The 12,453-nt window shown below is 30.3% G+C and overlaps 2 protein-coding genes across 2 annotated transcripts; both read right to left on the bottom strand.

Annotated features, from left to right (window-relative positions):
* Positions 1 to 289: 289 nt before the first annotated feature.
* On the bottom strand, positions 290 to 2,999 carry LOC123268815 (ras-related protein Rab-39B). The gene is made up of 3 exons (XM_044734192.1): positions 2,600 to 2,999; positions 1,928 to 2,037; positions 290 to 1,006 (listed from the first exon to the last, which is right to left on the bottom strand). Exons 1-3 carry the CDS (start codon positions 2,705 to 2,707, stop codon positions 568 to 570), a joined length of 657 nt encoding a protein of 218 aa, XP_044590127.1. The 5' UTR covers positions 2,708 to 2,999; the 3' UTR covers positions 290 to 567.
* Positions 3,000 to 3,737: 738 nt separating this feature from the next.
* Positions 3,738 to 10,597, bottom strand: LOC123268811. The gene is made up of 3 exons (XM_044734179.1): positions 8,490 to 10,597; positions 5,847 to 7,543; positions 3,738 to 4,321 (listed from the first exon to the last, which is right to left on the bottom strand). The coding sequence occupies exons 1-3, from the start codon at positions 10,482 to 10,484 to the stop codon at positions 3,787 to 3,789; spliced, it is 4,227 nt and encodes a 1,408-aa protein (XP_044590114.1). The 5' UTR covers positions 10,485 to 10,597; the 3' UTR covers positions 3,738 to 3,786.
* Between the last annotated feature and the right edge of the window lie 1,856 nt (positions 10,598 to 12,453).

The raw sequence follows: 12,453 nt of genomic DNA, 5'->3' as shown, positions 1-12,453 counted from the left end.
TTTTTTTTCTAAACTTTTGAAATACTTATCTTGCTGAATTTTTAATTTTTCATTAAACAGACTGTTGAGATACATTTAATATAATATAAAAAGAATTTTTTTCTGGTACAGATTAATGTAATCTAATTTTAATAATTATAATACAGATTTTTAAAATTGTTTTTCGCAATTATATTGAAGAAATAAATTTCTAATCTAGAAGGCACAATTGTATCCTTCAAATAAAATTTACATCAAAATGTAATTACTAAAGTACGTATCTTATAATTTATATTATTTTTGGAACCAATTATCAAAAAATTTTCTATTATAAAAAAATACGTACAAAAAATGTAGAGATTGTATAAAACGTTGGTTTCACCCAAAAAATTTTAACAGCGCCAAAAAAATAGTAAAAAATTTAAAATCTTTATAAATTCAATTAATCAACAATTGGCAACAATAATTATAATCAGTACTTACATAATCATAATGATAAAATAATTAGACTTAAACATAATATGAAGGAGCTAGATGCAGACGTAGATGATGAAATAAATGATTTTTAATCGAATTAACTAAAGTACTTCAACAACAAGAGGATTTGGCGGGTTCAGCTTCGACTAGATTGAAATCTAAGCCACCGGGGCGTGCAAATCCAGTCTTAATTCCGTCCCAGCCATCTTCGATCTTGTATTCGCCGGTTTTGATTCTGTTGTAGACTTCTTGGGTTACAGCGCGAAACGCTTCAGTAACATTTACTCCGGTCTTGGCGCTCGTTTCAATATGATGAACGCCGTGTTGATCAGCAAAAGCCCGGGCTTCTTCCTTAGATACCTCACGTCTACCTCCATTAGTAACTAGATCTAATTTGCAACCCACCAGAGCAAATACTGGGCGATGAGGTTCGATATGACGACGCGCTTCCATCATCCATTGGGGAATGTGCTCAAAGCTTGCTCTATTACAAACATCATACACCAATAATGCTCCTACCGAGTTACGGTAATATGATTTTGTTATTGACCTGAAATAATTCATTTTTTATTATTAATTATAATTATATTTCAAAACAATTAACGATTACTTAGGTACTGTTATTTCAGAGTGAACTTTAACAATTGCAAAAATTGAATCATTGTACTGGAGACATGTAATATAATACAATATAATATTTTTTATTTTATAATTATCTATTTTATATAGAAGATAATGATTGCGATATCTGATAGTTGCGATACAATTAACATTGATAAAAAAATTAATTTCATATTCTATTTTTGTTGAAAAGTTATAACTACTAATTATTTAGGAAGTTACATAACTGCTATTTAATAAACAAACAACAATATAATCCTATAGTTCATTTACTTGTGATAATATTTTACAGTTTAACATTTTAATATCAACCTGAGTCCAAAATTTACGACAATTTAATAATATAAATGATAACAGACTTCTATTAATTATTTGGTACGTATTTTCCATCTTTTTTTTTTAATGTTTCCTTACAAAAAAAATAGTTATAAACCCACTCTAATTAATCATAATTCTGAAGCTAGCTGCCAGCTGTCAATTTTTTAAATTTTTGTAAGAAATCTACAATTTAAAAAATTCTTAACAAAAATTTTCATTAATAATTTTTTTTAATTTTCGCATGTGCAATTTTTTAATTGAAATAATTATAAAAAACTACAGTAAAAAATAGAAATAGTGAACCAAAACATTGTTAGAATAAGAGAAAGAGTATGAGTGCAGATTAGAGATATTTTTTTTGTTATAAAAAAAAAAAATCTTTGTAAAAACTTTGTAAAACACAACTTATATGATAAAAATAAAACTTATAATAATTTAATTGTTATAAAATTATAAAAAAAATTCTAATGTCTTTGTTAACTTTAGTAACATAATTAATCAGTAATTAAAACTATGTCTTGTAATAAATTACCTAAAACGCTCCTGGCCAGCTGTATCCCACAGTTGTAATTTGATCCTTGTACCATCATCGACGTCTATCAGTCGTGCAAAAAAATCAACACCCACAGTTGGGTCTGAAAGCTACGAAAAAAAATACAATTACTTATATTAATTACTTCAATATTTTTATTCATGAAATAATAAATAATTTAATATATTTTTACCACATATTTTAGTTAATAAAAATTTTCTGTATAAATATTTGTTATAAACAAAATAAAGATAAAATACCAGCTGATAAAAATAAAACAATGACTTGTTGAATTAGAAGATAATGCTAATTAGTGTATAAGTAAAACCAGCAAGTACATACATTTATTAAGAATAAAAATTGAAAAAATGATAACTACGCATTAATAACAAAGCTAACCTTTAAAATACAGAATCTAGGTGGACATTTTATATTTATACACAAAATTGCACAATTGAAAATTGGAATAAATTCTTAAAATAGACTGACAACGTCGTACTAAATATCTGGGGAATTATTTAGCTCATAAAAAGTAAATAAATAAAAATCTAATGGCTATCAAAATAAACTTTTATTGTCATAGCTCCAACTCGTAGCGTTAAAAAACAAACATCGTAAATTGAAAGCTAAAAAAAATAATAATAAAATTAATGAAAATAAATGCGTAATCACCTCTGCAAATTTTCCATCAGTAAAATACTTAAGTAAGGAACTTTTTCCAACAGTACTGTCACCAATGAGTATTAGTCGAAATTGATAATCAAAAATAGGCTCCACCATATTGGTAATTTTCTAAAATTTGAGGAAAATTTCAAGTCGATTCAATAAGTAACAACTTCATGCGTCTTCTATAAATCACAACAACAACAATGACAGTAAGTAGTTTAAATGTATAAATTATAATTCGACTTGGAACACTAAAAGTTTGTTTTTTGTTTTTACACCAGCATCATCACCAACTAAATAAAAAGCAGAGCACAGTGATACTCAGTGAGTCTCAGCTGACCGTGACATATTAATAGGTTTTACACATTCTAACTCACAATAGCAACTGATGACTAAAAGAAAACTGAGAGAGATAAATATATACAGTGATGATATACATAATATAAATTTACTGACTTGCGCATTCAGGAGTATTGACAGCGGGATAACTTAATATTTACATAAAATATACTATTACAATACTTACACTTACTACTACTTTTGATACTTGATACTTTATTTTATATTTATTTGTACAGATACATTACATGTTATTTCCACTTTGTTATCAAATCTAACTTATTATATTTAAAGCATCAATTATCAATCTTGTCATTATTTCATTCTATTTTGTAATTTAATATTCTCTTTGTGTTGTCATACAAGAGTTAATTCACTTTAACGCACAATTGTATTTAGATTAGAATGACTTAAAAAAGTTTTATTTAAAAAATTATTTATAGATATACAAAAATTCTTCTATAATAATCCATAGAAATTTTTTTAATTAATTATTACTTGTGAATGAAAAAAGATCATAAATTTTATACATAAATCAAAAACTTCTTTCTTTTGAGTCATTTATTAATTATTCAAAAAAGTATTTTCAAATACTTTAAGATATTAAAAGTTTTACTACTACAACTAAACAATTAGTTTCAATTGAAAACAAATAATTAAGTTTATTACATGGTTTATTGTTAATTTTAACAAAATAGTTGCTACATTCCGCGAAATTTTTTTTTACAGTATGTACAAAATATTTTTATTCAAATACAAAAACATACATATGTAAAGAGATTATAAAAAGATCGAACGTGTAAAATTGATGAAGACATGATAGTTTATAAACAAAGTAACAAATCTATTTGTTTCTAATCACTACTTAAGGCTGCTTTCAATTTTTCCTCCAACAATTGACTAGATAACGAGTGTTGGGACAACAAAGCTTCCAACTTCATAGAAGCATTATGGATATCTTCAGTATCAATTTCGGGTTTATCTTCTTCGATTGAACAGAAACTTTCATACTTTTGAATCTCCGCCATAGTCTCAGCTCTGTTTTCAGTCAGCCGTTGCTTTTTGTTCGCTGGTTCGACAAATACGTGTTTGCTAAATTTGGGTTTAACGTTCATCAAGGTACTAGATTTTAACCACCAGGGTAACGTACAAAAATGCTTGAAGTGATTTCTATTGAATACCACGCATACTTCTGGATCGATATTTTTTATTTTTTGCTTTATTATTTCAATGACAATCTGGATAAAATCTAATGTTTCGTTTCTGTCGATCATGAGGAATAGTCTATTCATTAAATTTGATGATGAATAATTTTCCTTCAGAGCTTTTTTACTGTAACTTAAAATTGATTTGTAAAGTTGTGTTGGATCGCTGATAGGCCACTCGAATCTAAGACAAAATAAAATTTACAAGAAATTAAATTTTACTGCGTGGGTAGTTAAATTACGTCACAAGCATAGTAATGAGATTTCTAATAAAAACTACTGCCTTATTTGGAGTGGAAAGGTCATTTTGAATTTCGATAAAAAGGTTATTTCGAAATAAATTTGGACACTGAATTTTTAAATAAATTCTAAAGAATCATTAAAAAAAAAAAAAAAAAAAAAAAACAATGAAGTAATATAATTTTTATGTTTCAATATTTTAAATTTGAGAAATTTTTTTATGCAATCATGCGGTTCTTTAAAGATACTTAATATAAAATGTTAATCTATAAAGGAGATTAAGGAAAATTTTGTCTCTGGTGTGTTTATATGATAAAATGAATTTTTTAAATTAAATTTAATATTATTGAAAAGGTCTTTATCTGAATTTGTGCATTTTCAATGTTTCATATGCTTTTCAGCAATAGTTAGTTTTTATTGTAAGTTTTAGAAGTAGTTCTAAGTAGATTCGAATTTCGCGATAAAAGTCATTTGTTCATTTATTTATTTTGTGTTGTACATGTAAAGTGGCCATATGTCAAAAATTAATTTATATAATTAAAAAATTTTGGCTCACTATCCATGTTATACGTGTCGACAGAGCTTAATACAATCGTGATTATTAATTTAAATATGTTTTTAATATTACTGGAAAATAGCTGTTTGTAAATTAGAACGTTTATTAACTCTAAATTTGGAAATCATTTGATAATGTCATTTGTAAAATTAGTCGCAAATAAAAAATGATATTAATAAAATTAGCGAAATGGAAATTTCACCAAATATCAATTCAAGCATTTACAAATAAGCGAAAAATAAAAATCTGTGGCTACGTGAATTTAGCCAATTCTTACTGCAGAAACTTATAAAATTAGCCGATTGTAAACTGTGATTTGTAAAATTAGCCGTTTCTAAATCTTTCGTAATTTTTAAATGGATCGACGAATCAAAAAACGATTTGAGGCATCGAAAAGGACTTCCATAAATTTAGCTTTTTTAAAAATTAGAACAGATTCGACCGACCCATTCAAAAGTTATAAGAAGTTTAGAAACGGCTAATTTTACAATTGACATCATCAACTAATTTTCAAATTAATAGTTTATAAACGTTCGAGTTTACAAATGGCTATTTTCCAATAAACTTAAAAATATACTTAAATTAATGACCACCATTGTACAATGAGGTTTTAATAAGAATTAGTTCCTTTTCACGGTTTTATATATTTTTCAGTGATAATCAATTTTTCATGTTGTTTTTGGAGGAGTTTTGAATAGTTTGTTGGTTCTATAAATTTGTTCTGTTACATTTGTCTGTTAAATTTTTTGTCATTGATTATTGATTCTGTCATAGCAATATTATTTTTAAAATTTATTTCAAAAGTACCCAAACTATGTTATAGTTTATTAAGCCAAAGTTTTCTTATTCATAATTAGTAAATCTCGGCAGACACATAGTGACTACAGGTTGCTAGTGTAAAATAAATACTTACGGCCAAGGTGGTAAAGATAAATTATTAATAGTCCTCTCAATGAGAACCCGCTGTTCTTCATTCTTCCAGTCGTCATTAAAATACTCATAAGTACAAGGCAGTGTGAATTCTTTCGGCAAAAAGGGTTTCAATTCATCAGGAAAGCTGGTATGCAGCGTGTTCTCCGGATCCAGTACAATATCAATCAAATGACTAATAGTTTCATTATGAAGATCAACCACGAACTGGGGGTCCTCCAATGCTATCGACAAGATAGAACTATACGAAGCATGTCCAGTTATTCTGAGCCACAATTCTTCCGTCAAGCAAGTATCAACAACTTGATAAAGCGAGTCCATTTCCAGAGGCACCGGCGGTGATTTGTTCATCGTCAGCCAGCGTACTGCCGTCTGAGTCAGTTTCAATAAAATGCTCTCATCGATAACTTTCTCGCGATGTATCACGTACTCTGATAAGTAACCAGATTTAACAAGACTTTTAAGCTCCGCCGTAGGCTCGACATTGGTACTGGATTCAGCATCGGCTCCAATGATGACTAAAACTAAGGGTATCGCCATTAATTTTTGTCTCGCTAATACAGATTTAGTCAGTCTTCGAGCGACAACTTTCGCATCTTCATCCACCGTAGAGATAAGAAATAATCCGTCATTTCCTGTGTAGTGATGATCTTCGAGAACACCTTCCACATTTTTTATACACATCGCCAGGGTTTCATATGGATTTGGCTGATAAATTTTGACAATCGGATCCATGGAAGGGTCCCGTGGGCACAGATACTCTGTCATTATTTTCTGATACCTACGAAGAAGAGGTCGCTGATCTAACAAAGGCCACGAGATAATCATCTTCCAGTAAGAGATGGGTGTTGTTTCAATGTCGAGTGTCTTCGCATTTTCTTTTATTCCCAGGTAAGCCGTTACCTCCACTGGATCAATAAATTTTCTACTATCACAAGAATCCTTAGGTGTATACCGGTTTCGCATAAGTTCAATGACTAATTTTTGCTCTTTACTGAACATATTCTTTGCACATTGTTTCAAACTCTGATGCGATAGCCAGACTGGAGTATTTTCCAGAGCTCGACGTTGAACTCTGTTTCTTATAACTTTTTTTTGCCAGATTTTTACATACTTACAAACGATTCTTTTCTTCACGCGTTTACTCAATTCTTCAACATTTTTTTCAATGTACAATTCGTTATCTAAAATCGACCTACAGTTGTCGTTGATCACGTGGTCGAGTATATTTTCAAAAATTTTCTGACAATTCCTTTCAAAAATTTTCGATTCCTCAATCACTTCTTTCAAAACAGCGGCACTCAGAGAATTAATAACATCTTGTTCCAATTCTTTGGCTATGCATTCAGAAGTTTCCTCGATTTTTCTCAAAAATTCGGCCCTATTTTTTTCTTCATTTTCTTTCTTCTTTTCTTCTATCGCTACGTCTTCTGAAACAACAGGAACTGGTGTGGAGCTTAATTTAAAATTACTCGAGCTGTTACCGAATATTGATGAAGTCACTGGAATAGTAGCTGGCTGACTTTTTGATGAAGATTGTCCAGAAAATAACGATCGCGGCTCAGAAAATCCCGACTCGGGTTTTGAAAATATATTTTTCAGAGGATGTGCATTGACACCGTCTTTTGATTGAGTTGTTGTAAAAAAAGATGAAGAGTGGCTCGTAGACTGAGTAAATACCTGTAATGAATTAAGAAATTATTATTAAGATAATGTTATAAAAGTTAGACAGAAATGTAAAGCTAGTAATTTTGTGTAGAATAAAAATTATTCTTTGTTATAAAAGCTGTAAAGATTGTGATATTTTAAATCAAATTAAATTTAACGAAGTTAAGAAGATGCAATAAATTAAAATGTATTATAGAGAGTGGTGTGTACTTATAAAAAAAGAGTGTACCAAAGAAAACGGTCAAAAAATAATTATTATTAATGTAAAATGGTAACAGTTTTGTAAAACACTAAATATTATGATAAAAATAAAATTATATTCTATTGCACGCCTCATAAGCGAAGCGTTGAGGTTGTGCTCTACTCTCAACATTTCAAAAAAGCAGTTTTCTTGAAACTGAAATTGATTTTTTGTAATTTATATCGCACTTACAGGTTAATATGAGTACACTTATATCAAGTCAAATAATTTGTCAGGTACATAAAATATATTTCAATAATAATTTTTTGTTTAACATAGTAAATAATAACATTAAACATAATCTTTTCTGGACGTTCGTGTATGGATGGGTGTATGTGGCAGGGAAATTAGTCGAAAAAATGATCGTACCGGAATAATTTTTTTTTTATTATCTAAAGTAACACACGACGGATTTTCTCAATTAATATGAGCGTTCAATTCACTGTCGTTAAATTATTATTTATAAAAAACTAATATATGACTGTAGATTTTTTTGTATATCTATTTATACATTTTATTATAGTATTTTTTTTCCTCACCTTAGAGTTATAGCGCCACTAAACCATAACAGAGTTTTCTGTTATTTATTATTTTGCTTTTTATCTTTTATTTTAATTAATTTTAATGTGAAAAATGAGATTATGAGGCGTGCACTTTTGGATTTTCCAAACTTTTCTATTATTGAAATGATGTTAGATAAAATCAATTTTTACATACCGTTGAGTTGAAAACTTGATTCTTCTTCGAGCTGTCCGTAACATCAAATGGAGTTTTCGCTTCATTCACTCCAGGCTTTAGAATTTCAGAAGAATTTTCTGAAAATTTATTAAACTTAACCGATGTAAAATTATCAGAAAAATGAATTTTCGGTTTACGCTCGAACGTCTGAGGCAATCCAGTGTCCGAAGTGTCTTCCTCCACGAATTCATAGGGATCAGTTTTTTCAATTTCGTCAGCATCTTCAACTTCTTTCTCTTCTTCAACCTCCTCCTCCTCTTCCTCTTCTTCAATTTCCTCTTCCTGTTCTTCTTCCATCTCTTCATCATCAACTTCTGCTCGTTCATCTTTACTAATTCCTTCTTCTGGCTTTTCCTCAAAAGTTTCTTCCATATCCACTTCAATAACTTCCTCCGCTTCACCATTTTGATCAGAAGCATTTATCGCCTCGGCTTTGAGGTAACCGTGCTCATCAAAGCTGCAATGTGGCCTGTGATTTAGGTACAACTGCTCAGGCATCGTGTCTCCGGCGATACACTGTCCTATTGAATAATTCATTTTAATTCTCTTGGATTGAACAAGGCTCTTAGCCCTGAGCTGGCACGAAACTGGTGGCGGCAAACAAATATTTTTTCTATCTATCAAAATGTACATCTCGTCCTCAGTGATACTGAGCCCGGCTTGCTCACAGAAGTCTATGGCTTCGTTCTCGTCCTCGAAGCCCAGCATGTCAATAAACTCGTAAAGCGGAAACGAAGTGGAAGAAGTTCTACAGAAAGCTTTTATCATTACAGATAGTGCTTCAACTCTGACCTGTAAAAAGTATCTAATTAATATAGAAGCATTCAAATACGTGGTACTTCTCACGAGCTTAAAAAACTTTATCCAATTTTTCGCCTGAATCGAGCCATGAACTCTTATAGCAAAGTTAACTTGTGGCGACTTCCTTATTGATTCCGGTAACGTCTGCAAATCCCACATGAAATTCGAGTTATTTAAATTAAGCAAAATGATATAAGCGCGAAACTCCGCTTCATTCTTACAGACTATTCCCTTTTCTCTCAAATCAGCATACATGTACTTGAGAGTCTGCAAACACTTGGTCAAATTCTCGGTGTTGATTTTGCCGTCGAAGACAGACAACTCTTCTGCGCAAAGCCGCTCGCTGGATACAATATGAAACCTGGCGCACTGCTCCACCAGAGCCACCGACTCTAGACAGCAAAGTTCTTGTTGTGTGATGTCCTTCCTGATACCGCGGGTCCTATCCCACATAAAGTGATACCACTCGGCAAGATTGGTTCCATTCTCCTCACACAAATCCGCAATCTCATGCAACAGGTAACTCATAGTCATCTTGAGGATGTTAACTGGTCGTAAATCCTGGGGCATCGGTTCCTCCTGGTCCGCAGAGGACCTCGAGTACTGCTTGACCGCAATCTGATGGTCGATTTTATATTCGTTGCCTTCGATCAATTCGTAAGCCGAAACTTGCCGCTGGAATTCCCTCATAAGTCTCTCTTTCTCTGGACACATGTCGGGACAGGTTCCTCGCGTGACTTTGGCCATCGAGAGCGTGTGAATTTTGGCCTTCTTCAACCGCATCAACCGGTCTCGGGCCTCCAATATCTTGTACCGATCCTCGGAGGTGTTACCTGCTTGAGTTATTATTTTTCTGAGCTCTGTTACGGAAACATTAGAGGACATGTACGAGGGAATCTGAGACTCGACTTCTTTTTTCTCTTTCGATGATTTCACGTTTTCCATATTTTTTTCATTTACTTTACTGGATTCTTTACCTGAATTTCCTTTTGTTTTTTTGGTTGTATTTGTTGAGAAAACAACACTTTCGGAATTTTTTTCTCCGGGCAGGTTATATTCTAACCCCGACATCGCCTCCAACTCTGATTTTACCTCATCATCCTCGATTTTTGATAAATATGAGGCTATTATTTTATTAACATCTTTTTTCTTCACCACACCTTTGGCAAACATTTTTTTTTATTTTGTCTACTTATTGTGTTTGTTATTATTACATTTGATATCACTCAATCACTTTCAAATCAACGTATTTCATTCAAACAATAACAATTTCTTTGCTCTGAACTTAGTTGATGTTTAATTTCAAAGCTACTGCCCTCTAGTTTAAAAACGCGGAGTTTTTTAAATATTTTAAATTACAATATTGCAAATGACAGTTCGTCAATCCACGAATTTTTTCAAATAGATTATTATAGTCAGTTCAAATAAATAATCAATAATAAAAAAATCATTTAATTTCTTATATTTTTATCATAACTTTAATATAAAAAATAATGTAGCCTTCTAAATCCGACAATTCAAAACTTTAACAGTCGATATCTTCATGAAAATATCGATTAGCACAATTTTTCAAAGTGATAATGGCGTGTATTTTAATTGTCTGTAAGAGCATTTTTTCAAAAATTTATTAAATTCGTTATTTGAGCTGCAATTTTGAAATTAAATTTTTGTTTGAAAATATTAGAAATATATATTTATCAAAATCGATGAAATTCAACTATTTTAAAGTTTTTTCTTTTATTTTCAGGAGCATTTTTTCATATTACTCCCGAAATGGCTAGATTCGATTTTTAAACTTTCACGACTAAAAAAATGGTTAAAACAAAAAAAATAAAAAATTCTCTTGTAGATTTGATCAAAACCTACAAGAGAATTTTTTTATTTTTTTATTTTTATAACCTCTCGTGGAAATAATAATTTTTTTCTTATCCGACAAATTTAAATTTTCACATATAAGCGTGCAAACACTCTCTAAAAATATAAAAATATGTAGATTTTGTTTATTTTTTGGAAAAAAAATTTTTTTTTATTTTAACAAAAATATATCAAAAAATGATTTTTTTTTCGGTCAAATACTTGTTTATGGAGACTAGACACAAATTGGAATTTTTTTTTCTGAATATTTGCACGTTTCAAGCAAAACTATGTCGATTTCCGAAAAAAAATTTTTTTTTACTCCCTTACGGCTCTCAGTACCCACCTTAGGAGCCATAAGAGATATAACAAAGACAAATTCTCCATGGCATTAAAAAAAGCGAAAAACCTATAATTGTCCGGGAAGTAACCGTTTGGCTACCCCTTAAATGAAAATTGACCACAATCAGAAAAAAAATCTCAAAATTTCTACAAAATCATCAATTGGAGCTTGCAATTTTTTGTGACACGCAAACATCTACGTTATCCAATGAAAAAAATCAACAGACCCCTAATTGCCCCAGAAGTAACCGTTCAGCTTACCCCTGAGACTGAAAATTGGCATAAAAGTCCTAAAAACATCTTTAAAATTTTTCGTTGATACCAGAGATCTTTTATATTACGCAAACAACTACTCCACACATTTTAAAAAATGAACAGATTCCTAACGACCTGTTTTAACTTTAAAAACTTTCAGATTTTTTTCTGATTGTGGTCAATTTTCATTCTTAGGGGTAGCCAAACGGTTACTTCCCGGACAATTATAGGTTTTTCGCTTTTTTTAATTCCATGGAGAATTTGTCTTTGTTATATCTCTTATGGCTCCTACACAGTAAAAAATTTTGCGTCAATGCGTCAAAAAATTTTGTGTTAAAAATTTTTATGTTAAATACTTAACAATTTTTTGTGTTAATTTAACACTTTTCTGTGTTAATTTAACACACTAAATGTTAAATTTACGTATAAAAGTGTTAAATATTTAACACAATAATTTTTAACACAAAATTTTTTGACGCAATAACGCAAAATTTTTTACTGTGTAAGGTGGGTACTGAGAGCCGTAAGGGAGTAAAAAAAAATTTTTTTTCGGAAATCGACATAGTTTTGCTTGAAACGTGCAAATATTCAGAAAAAAAAATTCCAATTTGTGTCTAGTCTCCATAAACAAGTATTTGACCGAAAAAAAAAATCATTTTTTGATATATTTTTGTTAAAATAAAAAAAAAAT

Source organism: Cotesia glomerata, linkage group LG7 (assembly GCF_020080835.1).
Source record: "Cotesia glomerata isolate CgM1 linkage group LG7, MPM_Cglom_v2.3, whole genome shotgun sequence".
Taxonomy (NCBI): domain Eukaryota; kingdom Metazoa; phylum Arthropoda; class Insecta; order Hymenoptera; family Braconidae; genus Cotesia; species Cotesia glomerata.
This window is presented reverse-complemented; position numbering and strand designations above follow the sequence as displayed.